This window comes from Peromyscus leucopus, unplaced genomic scaffold (assembly GCF_004664715.2).
Source record: "Peromyscus leucopus breed LL Stock unplaced genomic scaffold, UCI_PerLeu_2.1 scaffold_910, whole genome shotgun sequence".
Taxonomy (NCBI): domain Eukaryota; kingdom Metazoa; phylum Chordata; class Mammalia; order Rodentia; family Cricetidae; genus Peromyscus; species Peromyscus leucopus.
Genome location: NW_023505850.1, coordinates 1 through 12,832, shown reverse-complemented (window position 1 = coordinate 12,832; position 12,832 = coordinate 1). Strand labels below are relative to the sequence as shown.

At 40.3% G+C, this 12,832-nt stretch overlaps 1 protein-coding gene across 1 annotated transcript; it reads right to left on the bottom strand.

The window, feature by feature from the left end:
* Nucleotides 1-400: 400 nt before the first annotated feature.
* On the bottom strand, nucleotides 401-12,826 carry LOC114681715 (guanylate-binding protein 2-like). The gene is made up of 8 exons (XM_037202022.1): nucleotides 12,813-12,826; nucleotides 8,784-8,980; nucleotides 8,193-8,435; nucleotides 6,506-6,786; nucleotides 5,070-5,282; nucleotides 3,242-3,344; nucleotides 2,588-2,781; nucleotides 401-1,027 (listed from the first exon to the last, which is right to left on the bottom strand). Exons 1-8 carry the CDS (start codon nucleotides 12,824-12,826, stop codon nucleotides 917-919), a joined length of 1,356 nt encoding a protein of 451 aa, XP_037057917.1. The 3' UTR covers nucleotides 401-916.
* Between the last annotated feature and the right edge of the window lie 6 nt (nucleotides 12,827-12,832).

The window sequence follows — 12,832 nt, the reverse complement described above, 5'->3', positions numbered from 1 at the left end:
CCTGGGTTTGATATGAGTACCAGCCAAAAATGTACATACCGATGGTGGTTTTGTTTCTGCATCCTATGGGAGTGATGAGATCAATGACTTCAACATCGTCTTTGGGTGATGGCATTATACTTAATGAAATAGACAGGGAGTAGGTGCCCTAACATCCTGGAGTGCCTGGGTGATACCTCATGATATTAAAATTGAGTAACTTAGAGGCAGGTGGATCTCTGTGAGTTTGAGGTTAGCCTGGTCTACAGAGTGAGATCCAGGACAGCCTCGGTTACATAGAGAAACCTGTCTCAAACAAACAAACAAACAAACAAACAAAAATTGAGTAAATTTTTAGTTTATTAGAAGATCCTGTTACTTCCTTATTGGGAAGATGAATAAAATACATATTCTGAAACAGTTACAGTGGGCTAATACTTTTTATTAACTTGTACAAGACATTTATCCTGAGAAACTTCAAGATAGGATGTCACAGTGGGGAAATAAAAGGGAAAATGGAGGTGGGGTTTAGTTTTTGAAGGAAGAGTAGTTTAAAAAAAAGAAAGAAATCAGAGTCCTCAGAGAAATGAAAAGGATTTTGAGAGTTAATTAAGAGTTGCCTGCTCTGTGATTGTAGACGCTATACAGTAGAAAAGAGGAAAAGTTAAGATTATAAAAGAGAAACACATATATCTTGGGCATGGTGCAGGTCAAGAGGACCTCTAAAACATGGAAGGCAGATCCTCTGCTCATATATGCATTTTGCACAGAGGGGAACTTCTTCTGACACTGCCCAGTGGTCATACAGTGACCACAGACTAGAGTTACAGGTGAAGTGAATTATAAGTTTAATAAGAGATGTTTCAAACCCTGCAGGTTCTTGACAACATATTCCTTGATGAAAGGTAGCTGGGCTGAGAGGTATGGACCCAGACTTTCAGAGTATGGTGCATTTCTGAGATGGGCGCCTCCTCTTGATGCTCTCGATCTCTTGATGAAGTTTCCTGCTCTCATTCTGGAATCCTTCTTTGAGAAGCCGTTCCTGCTCCTAAAATAGAGATGGGGACTGAACTCAGACAGCTTTCCACATTCCTCGGAGGGTCTAAGACTCTCCTGTGGTAGTTACATTAATTCCTGGAGGAATTTGGGTGTTTTTCTTGAAGCCTTTTCCTGCCTTCCATTCTCTCTCTCTCCTCTCCCTCCCTCTCCCTTCTCTCCTCCCCTGTTCTCCCTCTCCCTCTCCCTCCTATCTGCCATGCAAGCTGATAAATTTCCTATGCTTTCTCCAGCTTTAGAAATGTTGCCTAACAGTTCCTAAAACACCAGTGGCCCAACTCTCAGGTCCAATTCTTGGGTCTTTTGACTTATGTAAAATACATTTTTTTCCCTGTAAAAACAACAGCTTCCTTCTTCTTTCTTGCCTCCTCTCCTGAATCGTGTGGTGTGGACTCTCAAACACATCTAAGAAGGTAAGAAAGATGAATGCAGGCAAGTGGAAGGTCACTGCTTGACTCAGAATTAGGGCAGGTGTTCAATCAAGGAATTTAGTACATGTCCAAAACTTTAGTGACAGAAATATATATATTGAGACAGGGTTTTTCTGTGTAGTTTTGTTGCCTATCCTGGATCTCACCCTGTAGACCAGGCTGGCATCAAACTCACAGAGATCCGCCTGGCTCTGCCTCCAAGTGCTGGGATTAAAGGCGTGTGCCACCACCACCCGGCGATGACAGAAATGTATTGAAGCAACTAGGGTCTGCAGTCCTCACGGGATGTACTGGGTCACCAGGGAGATTCAGCACTGATGCAGAGGAATGCACGAATAACAGGAGAGTACTGCAATTTGAGTACTTAACCAACGTGTTTGAGTGGGTAGGTGGTTAGGGAATTTTGCTATTAGGATGCTTCCAGAGACAAGATCATATTAGGTGTGGCAGAAATGAAATTCCCATAGGTTCCATTTAGTGGAGAAAATAAGCTGGATGTTTTATCATTCATTCTGATGAAAAGCAATTACTTCATGTGTCATAAAATTACAATGTCTCCATCTAGCACAAAATAAGTCCTGAGTTATTAGATGGAAATAAGTAGGAGACAGGGAAGCAGCACTGAGTAATTCCTAGCCACTGTCTATGGGTAGTCTAATAAAGGATTCCATACAGCCATAAACAGCTCTTACTCACTAGGCACTGCTGGAGATAAGTTGTTACGGGATGAAAATGTATCAGCATATCTGAACTATTTACTGTATTGCAGGAGTCTTTATTGTGAAGGTCTTATTTCATAACCCAGGCTGACTTGGAACCAGTCATCCTCCTGCCTCAGCCTACTGATAAACTTGCATTTTGGTTTTCTTGTTTGATTTTTTAGATTTATTTATGTTATTTTAAATGTATGAGTGTTTTGCTTGCAAAGTATGTACATGTGACCACTTGTGTGCAATATCTGCAGAGGCCAGAAGAGGGACTAGAGTTACAGACTGTTGTAAGCCACTGTGTGGGATGCTGAGAACAATAAATGCTCTCAACTAGGAGCTGTGTTTTCAGCCCCTGATACACTTATTTTTGACTGGGGCACAGGAACTTACAGAGATGATGTGACCAAGTACCTGAAGTTTGTGAGATATTATTTTATTGTGCTCTGCTATTAACTGCTCCCGTTCCTTCTGCATCTTCTCAGTCAGCTGTTTCACGTGCTCCTGGTAACTCTTTTCCTTCTGTTCCATCAACAGCTCAAACTTCTTTTGTTTATTTTCTAACTCTCTGTTGGCAGCTTCAGCAGTTTCAGCCTTTATCCGTTCCACTGAGGAGGAAACGCAAAGAATACGAGGTTTAAATTTTATGAGTTACTTTTGTTTTTTCTCTCCTTCAAAAAAATTCTCACCGGGTGGGGGTGGCACACGCCTTTAATCCCAGCACTCAGGAGGCAGAGGCAGGCAGATCTCTGAGTTTGAGGCGAGTCTGGTCTAAATTACGAAATCCAGAACAGGCACCAAAACTACAAGGAGAAACCCTGTTCCTAAAAACAAAAACAAACAAACAAACAAACAAATCCTCATTGTCTTTGATGAGATTTCTTGTGGTGATTTTTGTAGGAAATAAACAATTAATAAGGAAACAGATAACCATATAAACCAGTTCAAAAACAAAACACTGTGAATGATAGTTGTGATTCTTTCTCTGCAATGATGATTTCATATGGGCCACTATTGATAAATGCATCAAGAGCTTCCAACATCTGGAATCTCTTCAGCACCTCTTACCTTCAATCTCCTTTGCTGCTTCTGTGAGTGACTTATCTGTTCTTAGAAGTGTTTCAGCCACATCCTCCTTGGACTCAAAGTATTTTTTCAGCATCTCTTCTGCCTAGTTGTACAGAATAAGTTGAAGACAAGCCAATGTGTCTGTTAACTGACATTAGTGTTACCAGCTAAGTAGCAATTCAAATAGCTTCTTATGTTCAGTGGACCTAATGCTGACTTAGAGATCCCCACCCCAAATCTGATCCTTTCCATAGCCCCATCTTTTAGATCTACTAAATCTTCTGAACTAGTTGTGTCTGTGATCTCTTTTCTTATCTGCTTCACATACATCTCTTATGTAACCATGAGCTGATTATGTTGGTTTTAGATTCAAAAAATATAACCTCAGCCTTTGCTTGTTGTCTGTTGCATGTAAGTCTCACAGCCCCAGATCTTGCTTCTTGACTGCTGCAGACTATTTATTTCAGAGTAGCCAGAACTTTGTCATGTTTAAGAACAGTCATACTATTCCAATGATCTAAGATGACATTATAGCTCATCCAAATGAGCATCAAGCAGTTTTCAGTGTCCTCCAAGATGCTCTTTGTCTGGATTGTGGCCTTCTTTCTCTCTTGCTAATCTCTGCATTGCCTACCATCTCTCAAAACATCAGATTTCTTGCTATGCCTCATATATACATTAATTTACTCTTATGGACTAGTTCTGTTGTTTGAAATTTCCATCCCCAGAATGTCCACTTGTCTATTTGTCTAACTTTTTTGAACAGTTTGCTAAATCTTTACCTCATGGTTTATCAAAACAGTAAAATACAGTATCTCTTGTAAGTCTGGGGTGCCTATGGGATTCAATTTTTATGAAAGGTATATAATCAGAAAAGTGTCATGGTGTGCCTTAGAAATTTTGAGAGGAGTCGAACCACCCTTTTGTCCTTTTGTCCCTCCTTTTTGTTCCCAGGTATAAATTTGAAATAAAGGCTGACTCTCTAGCAGCTATCCTAGAGCATGGAAGTAGCTTGGAGATGGAGGCCCTGGACTAACGTGCTGGAGAACAAAGAGTTGAGGGAACAAGTAGGTCATGGAGCCACCACAGCAGCACTGGATTCTTCCTATGTGACTTATTGCCCAGAAGAAAAAGAAGAAATACTCATCCATTTAAAAGACATTGCTGTTTGTGAACAACACAAAGTCAAACCTAATCTTCAACCCTATTATCAGTGTAGAGTTGTCTAGACCTGAGGGATACAGATGAGGCTAGCTGACATTTCATCCAAGAGTTACTGCTCCTCAGTTGGGTGATCTTACATGAGCCTTGTGCTCTGCTCTGCCTTGTTTTCTGTTTCTCTTTATGACACGCTAATAATGCATGGTTTGTGTGAGGCTGTAAGAATGAAGAGAATAAGTTTCTGAAGCACAGAGGGGGCAGAGCTATCTAAGTGCTAACAGCTAAATGTCATTTGTCCATGGGCTTAAAAGTACTTCACTCTTGAAGTGCTCTGAATGAACGTAACTTTTAACTAGTTTTTCTTTTTTGGTTAATTCTCTTGTCTCTAGCAACCTGAGAAGCCCTCAACACACAAGCCAAATCAATCATTTTAGACGATTTGATGGTTGAATGGCTGAGTGAAGAATGAATCCCCAAGCATTTCTGAGAGGTCCTGTTGTGCTTCCAACAAGAAAGCTGCTATCTGTCTCAAGGTTGGCTCTCTGCCTAGATGGATGTAAGACAAGGACACTCTCCATCAACCCCACTGCACCTTCCTTGTTCTCTCTGCCATTTGGAAGAGACACCTCACTAAGCACCTTAACATGGTACCAATCACTCAGTTTACCTGGAGCCCCTTTCCAGGAGCCTGATTGTACTTTTTCTCTAGCTCTTGTTTCTTTTGAAGAAAGAGGTGGTAACCTCCCGGTTTAGAAAATGTCCCCTGCTTCACTTCTTCTTCCAGAGGTCCAAAAATATCTTCCAGCAAATCTGAGCAACGAGCTGATGACACGTCCATGTTTTTCTTAACAAAGGCATCTCGCTTTGCTACCAGCTGGTCCTGAGGAAGGACAAAGTCACACAGATGGTTAAGAGTAGAGAGATAACACAACAGACTACTGGAGAATGTCTAAATGGGACCACACCCTTCACCTCACTGTGATATCCAAGGTACCCCTGAGGAGGGTGCTGGCTGCAGAAATTGACCCTTCAATTTTGATTTCATAGAGGCCTTGCTCTCTGTTCTCCTGCTTAAGAGATATTGCCAGAGCACAGACACTGATTCACAGGAAGCCTCTATCTACTGAAGTCACCAATTAAGGAATACTTCAGATTATAAAACTTAGAGCTAGGCAAGCCTGTGTGGGCTTCCTGAACACACTTTTTTTGTGGCTTCATGAACATGTCATTAGTAGACTAAAGTTTCCTTGTCTATAAGGGTGAGTTAACACCACCAATCTCAGAGGTTTCTTGTCAGACTGTACAAGGTGATACAGAGTATTAAGCCCCAGGACTCTACAGAAACACTCAATAAAGGGTAATTGACTATGCAATGCTCTTTAATACAGGAATATTTCCCTGTATTTTCTTACTGCACAGCCAATGAAAGTACTGAAGAGGATATGATAAGCATGTCAGTGTTTGGAAAGCATAATGGAAGAGCTGTTGCTCCATATGACATCAAGCAAGTAACTAAATATCAACTCACTTATATCCTTTAGGTTGGAGAGTAGTTGATTTCTTATTGGCATTGACTCCCCTATTTTACCATGACTTCTGAAAGAAGCCACATGTCCTTTGTGAAACCAGCCTTGGTAATCTGAGAACCATTGCCACTGATCAAACAGCAAATCTATAAACATTCTTATGATTGTTTTCTCATTACTAGTGGGGAGCACAAAAGCAGTAACATTTCTTAACAATAAGAGCTACATTAGGAGTGAATACGATAAAAACACATTATATTTAAAATTCTCAAGGAATAAAAATATCATATTATGAAAAGTAAATGAAATAATCCTTTGTAAATGTAGTCGTGTAATTAATTCCCTCAGTGACTGGAAAATGGTTTCCAGGGTGGGGAAACAAACAAAAATGGTGTGTGTTGTGTGTGTGTGTGTGTGTGTGTGTGTGTGTGTCTCGTTATAGTGTCATGCTTTTTGACCAAAGTCCAGCAGAATCTAATCTTTCAATAATCATTGCAAAACTGTGCACATCACCGAGTGTTACTGTCTTGGAGACCAAGGACAATGCTCATCCCAGAAAGGCCCATGTTTTTCTTACCCCTAATTCCCTCTGGAACTTTTGGTCTATATCCTTGAAAGAATTCTTCATGAAGACCTCAATGGCCTCTCTCTCAATGGGCCTGTGCAGGTCTAGCAGCTCTTTGAGAGTTTCCGTGGGCAGCTGGACCTTCTGGTTCATCTGTTCTTCATAGTGCTCAATGGCCTTTTGCACTGCAGCTGAGTTCTCTATCTGGGCCAAAGTCAGGACAGCATTCTCCATGCAGGGTAGTTCTCCACTTCTGATGGCATTGACATAGGTCAGCACCAGACTCTGTAAACCTACCAAAAAAGTTATGAAATTGGCTGTCAGTTGGTAGAAAGAGCACTCTACAGCTTTCAAGATCCTCTAACAAAGAATAGCATTATACTAACTTATTAACTTTAAGATCCAGAGGATATTAAACCCTCTTTTTCATTCTCCTTCATTTGTTCCAAAGATAGATGTTTAATTTAGTGGCTTCTAGTATTAGGGTAGGAGAGTTGTGATATCAAATCTTATTCCTTTATTACCCTCTTTTCTCTTCTCACTCTTTTTCTTTCCTCTCAGCCTAAACCCTTTTATTCTTCATTGACTTTTTTTTTTTTAAAGCCAAAGTGTCAGCTTTTCTTTTTTTCTGGTTTTGTTGTTATTGTTTTTAAAGTGGTGCATCTTTCTAGTCCTGTCTCTAGTGTGTAAAAAGGGATCAACCCAGGCACACTCCCACAAAGCTGTAAGTAGATGAGCAAACCATCTAGGTTGATTGAAAGCATCACACTCCAGGAATCTGTTTTGCCCCTTTATAGCACCACAGTATATTGTATACACAATATTCAAGATAGTTACACATTAAACTAGAAAACTTTACCTTGTCTTCCAGAATCCCTGCCTTCCAAATCCTCCACAGAGCTTAAACTAACTGAAATTTCCTTAAATCATGTTCCTGTCTTTTCAGGACATCACCATTCCAGACTTCTTCAGTGGGGGATTCTCTCATCCACTCTCTTCTTTCAGGCACTTGACTCTTACTTTTTGAAGTAAGAAAGTTGTGTCCTGCTTTGGGCCTTCTTCTGTTACCTTAGTACCTCAGGTATTACCCTCTCTCCTTCTGGGTAACTCTTACCCATTTCAACTTCTCACCTTACTCAGCTTAAAAAACCATGTGTTCTCAGACCCCATGGACTTATGTCCCACTTGCTTAGACCTCTGGATCCCATGTAGCAACTCCTTATTTTTTATTAATTATGTGAAATATTACTTATCACTATGAATTTTGGGTTTATTTTGTTTTCTTCTAAGGTGTCTTTTGGTTGTATTGTGCTGGAAGGAAGATAGAAACCACATCTCTTTACCCCTCATTAGACCCAATACTTGGCTTTTTAAAGTCATTAGTAAACATTTTGTTTTTACATGAAAGTTGTAGCCCTTAGTGGCAAACTCCATAAACACAGTATTTTCATTTTTCTGACTTTTAGCAATCCTTTTTATAAGTGGAAAAAAACAAGTGAGGGGAAAGGCTTCTAGGGTTGAATTAGATTCTAGTTAGTTTCTCTCTCTTTCCCTTTTGCTATTACAGATTTGAGATGGTCAGAAATGGCTTTAGTTCCAAAGTAAATTCCATCATGTGATACATGCATTACATTTTCAGTGAAGTATCCTACAATGAGCAGAACTGAAGTCCAGGTAGGAAGTAGAAGGGATGACTTACGTGGCCCATTGACTATGATGCCACCAGACAGAGTCTTGACATCAGAAGAGCTGAAGATGTATGAGGTGAATTCTGCAACTTGTTCCACAAATTCATCACTCAGGTCTTCCTCTCTAAGTGTCTCTAGTTTGGAAAGATACTTCCTCTGAGCAGGCCTGTCAAAGACAAAGCACCTCCTCTTTGGGAAGAACTTCCTGATGCATAGCCGAGGCTCATTAAAACTTTTAATTTTCATATCAGATCCTGCAAAAGTGAAAATTAGATATAGTAAACTTCAAATGAATTACTTTAATATATGACACTTCCAGTTCCATAACTTCCACAACGCCTATGTAAGGCTGGAAAACAAGTAATACAGAATGAGCGATACAAACTTAAAGGCATGAGAAAGAAAACACCCTTTTCTAAGAAGATGTAGCTTGTGAAATTTTACACAGAGTCCAAAAGATTAAGTGAAGCTGTGTTTCATTTCCTATAACAACTGCCAGGAAAACACAGCTACACAATCAAGACTTTTGCCAACAGTGCAGAAATGACATTTATGAAACTGTTTTCTCTTTTTGTCAGAACATTCCACCAAGCGGAATGTACCTTTTTTCAGGGTCAGTGAACGTTCCAGGTATTCATCAGCAGTGATGGGTTTTCCATTAGCTTCCAGCTCCAGGGAGAAATCTCTCAGCGCCCACACAAATGTTGGAAAGAAGCCTACGAAGTTAGCTGAGTCATCTACCCCATCCTGCTCAGGTAATGACTTTGATTTGATAAGATCAGTTAGCTCTGTCACATAGCTGAGATGTTAAATTAAGAAAACAAAAATAGGTTTATCCTTTTATGATAAAAAAAAAACTAGTGCCTCCCCAAATTAATGTTTTTTTAAATTTATTTTATAATTTAATTTAATTTTACATATCAGCCATGGATTCCCTTGTCCTCCTTCCTCCAGGCCCCCCTGTCCTCTCCCCAGCCCACCCCCTATTCCCATCTCCTCCAGGGCAAGGACTCCCCTGGGGATTCAGCTCAGCCTGGTAGATTCAATGGAGGCAGGTCCAGTCCCCTCCTCCCTTCGCCCAGGCTGAGCAAAGTGTTCCTGCATAGGCCCCAGGTTCCAAACAGCCAGTTCATGCACTAAGGACAGGTCCTGGTCCCTTTGCCTGGGGGCCTCCCAAACTGTTCAAGTTAATCAACTGTCTCACTTATCCAGAGGGCCTGATCCAGTTGGGGGCTCCTTAGCTATTAGTTCATAGTTCATGTACTTCCACTAGTTTGACTATTTGTCCCTGTGTTTTTTCCAAATATGGTCTCAACAATTCTCGCTCATACAGTCCCTCCTCTTTCTCGCTGATTGGACCCCCAGAGCTCCACCTGGGGCATGGCCGTGGATCTCTGCATCCGTTTTTTTTTTGTTTTGTTTTGTTTTGTTTTGTTTTTGTTTTTGTTTTTTAACTGTGTGGTTAGTTTTTATCAACTTGACACAATTGGAGACCCATGAGAAGAATAATTATCTGAACTGTGGACATGTCTGGGGGGACATTTTCTCAATCATTAATCAATGCAAGAAGGCCCAGCCCACAGTGTGTGGTGCCATCCCTAGATAGGTGGTCGCTGGCTATATACGAAAAGTAGCCGAGCAAGCCACAAGAAGCAAGCCACTGAGCGGAGATCCTTCTAGGCCTCTGCTCTAGTCTCTGTCTCTCGATTTCTGTCTTGGCTTCCCTTGGTGGTAGACTGTAACATGTAAACCAAACAAACCCTTTCATCTGCAGGTTGCTTTGGGTCATAATGTTCACCGCAGCAAAAGAAAGAAAACTAGGACATTAGCTCATTCATTCACAGAATTCAATTATTCATAGAATTCAATCATTTGCAAATATCTATTGAGCCTCTGCTATGAATCAGGCACAGTCACAGGGAATAATTTTTAAGATAAATAAAAGGACACTACCATCATAGAGCTTACATTGTAACAGATGAATACAGAAACAAAAACAAGTAAATAAAATATTTTAAAATCTCAGATATTTACTACCAAAAGGCCTTAGCCTAAAGACTAGAGAATAGTTGTGTATTTCTGGTTACTCAGAGAACTTCATGTGCTTTCTGAGGTCCTTGATTAGCAGAAATCTAAAAGAATTAGAGGAGTCATCCATGAAAGCTCCAGTGGAGATGCTGGAGAGATGGCTCAGTGGTTAGGAACAGTTAATGTTCCTGCAGAGAACCCAGGTTCAGTTTTCCAGATTCAAGTTTCAGGAAACACGATACCTCTGGTCTTAGCAAGCACTTCATTTTCACAAATACATACAAATGAAACCTTTGAAACTTCTACTTGGAGAACATTTCAGATAGTAGTCAGAAACCCTTTGATATAAAAACATGAGTGTATCTGACATGCATATGAGCTCCAGTGCATACAGTACAAGTGTTAAAGAAATAAGTGTCAGGACATCCAAGTTTTAAAGGGCAAAGTAAGAAGTTTCAAGTTTGTTTTCTACTAAGTAGGAAGCTAGTGATGGATTTTGAATGTAGAGGAGGTAGATATGATGGTATTTCAAAAGATCACATTGCCAGGATTCCAAATGGCTGTCAAGACTGTCGGAAAAGTGTAGCTTGGTCTTTGAGAGAGAACAAGGAAAACTCAGACTAGAGACAATGGAGAGAGGATAAGGAGGTCTGTCTAGGGAAGTAGCTTTGCTGATGGAGTTTAAAATGTGTGAACTAATGCTTTCTAGGATATGAGGGAAACAATCAAGATTATTTCTAAGATTTTGATCAGAGCGACTTTGTGGAACATGTGAGAATTTACTACAATGGAAAGATTGAGGAAATATCGGAGATTAAATCATCTCTTAAACATCTATGTAAAGATGTAAAAATTTGAATTCAGTCACAGTTGTAAATAGATATTTGATGGTGACTGAAACATAGGTGCACAGAAGCCCTTCAGATAGAATGATATTGCCTAGAGACTAAGAGTAGAGAATGAAGAGAAAAAGTAAAGTAAGGAGCTGTGATATTCAGAGTAAACAAAGGAAATGGAACAGTTTGCCAGAGGAAAAAATAATATTTGAAAGTTATGAAGTTGTAGATGCAAGAACCAAGTGGTTCAGAAAAGAAGAGAACTGATTTTTGAAATGCTACTGTGAGATGAGATAATATAACTTCAGATTGAGCACAGTGATATGAAAAAGAATACAGTATGATACCCAAAGTTAAGTTCATAGAAATGCTGACAGCATTGATAATGACGTAGAAAGGTAATTGGAAAGGTAGAAGTAAAGGATATAAGGAGAAAGAACTGGGAGAGAATCGTGAAAACCAGTGTCTATTGGTTACCAGTCTCCGAATAGTAGAGGTTAAAATCTTCATCAAAAGAAGTCTGTGTGGACTAAGGGGCTGATAAAAGACTACAAAGAAAGATGATGTGATCTGAGAGCCTTGGCTTCAAAGGAGGTCATCTTTCCAACGGCAGAAGAATGAAAAAATGACTGTGAGCTATAGATTGGAGAAACATAAATGACTGACACTGGAGGTACAGGCTAAAAAGCAATCACCTAGAGAGAAACCCAGGGCTAGGGAAATTGCCAGGAATCCCCAAGGATGACCCCAGCTTGGGCTACTAGAAATAGTGGAGAGGGTGCCCAAACTGAACTGGCTTATCCCAATGATCAGATTGGTGAATACCCTAACTGTCATCACAGAGCTTTTCTCCAATGACTGATGGAGGCAGATGCAGAGATCCACAGCCAAATTGGATCCAGAAGTCCAGTCAAAGAGAGAAAAGAAGGATTTTGTGAGCAAGTGCATCAAGATCATGATGGAGAAACCTGCAGAGATGACCAAACCAAACTAGTGGGAACTCATGAAAGTTGGATCAATGGCTGGGGATCCTACATGGGACTGGACTAGGCCCTCTGCATGGCCAGATAGTTGTATAGGTTGATGTGCTTTGGGAACCCCAGGTAGTAGGATCAGAATCCATCTCTGGTGCATGAACCGGCTTTTTGGAGCCTACTATCTATGATGGGACACCTCATACAGTCTTTAGGCAAGGGGAAGGGCTTGGACTTGCCTCTACTGGATGTGCCTCCCAATGGGAGGCCTTGCCTTCTTGTGGGTGGGAGTGGGGGATGGGTTGGGAGTGGGAAGCTAAAGGGGCAGGAGGAGCAAAGAGGGGGATCTTTGATTGGTGTGTAAAATGAATGAAAAAAATTTTAAATAATAAAAAATAAAAATTAAAAAAAGCAATCATTGTCTCAGATCCTGTAGTGAGATTGCAGGATAAATATTACCTACAGCATTGAGTGGGTAGTCAGGAGATAAGTAATATTTAGAGATAATGATAATAGTGAGACCATGGATTCTAAATCATGTTGAGGATTTGAACAAATGCAGGATATTCAGTTAGATAGTGATGTTCTCAACAGTGTGCCACTATGTCAATGGCAAAGTATGACTTAAGAAGTTTGAACTTGTAGTGAAAACAGGCAAAATCACATGATGAGTATAATGGGATTTGTTAATGACTTAGAAATACTAAAGTCCTTGTCTGCTTATCTACCTTCTGAAATAATGAAGCTATCCTTCCTTGGTTTAGTACTGTTCTAGACCACACCAAAAGGATACTGCAGTTGGTCCATGGCCTG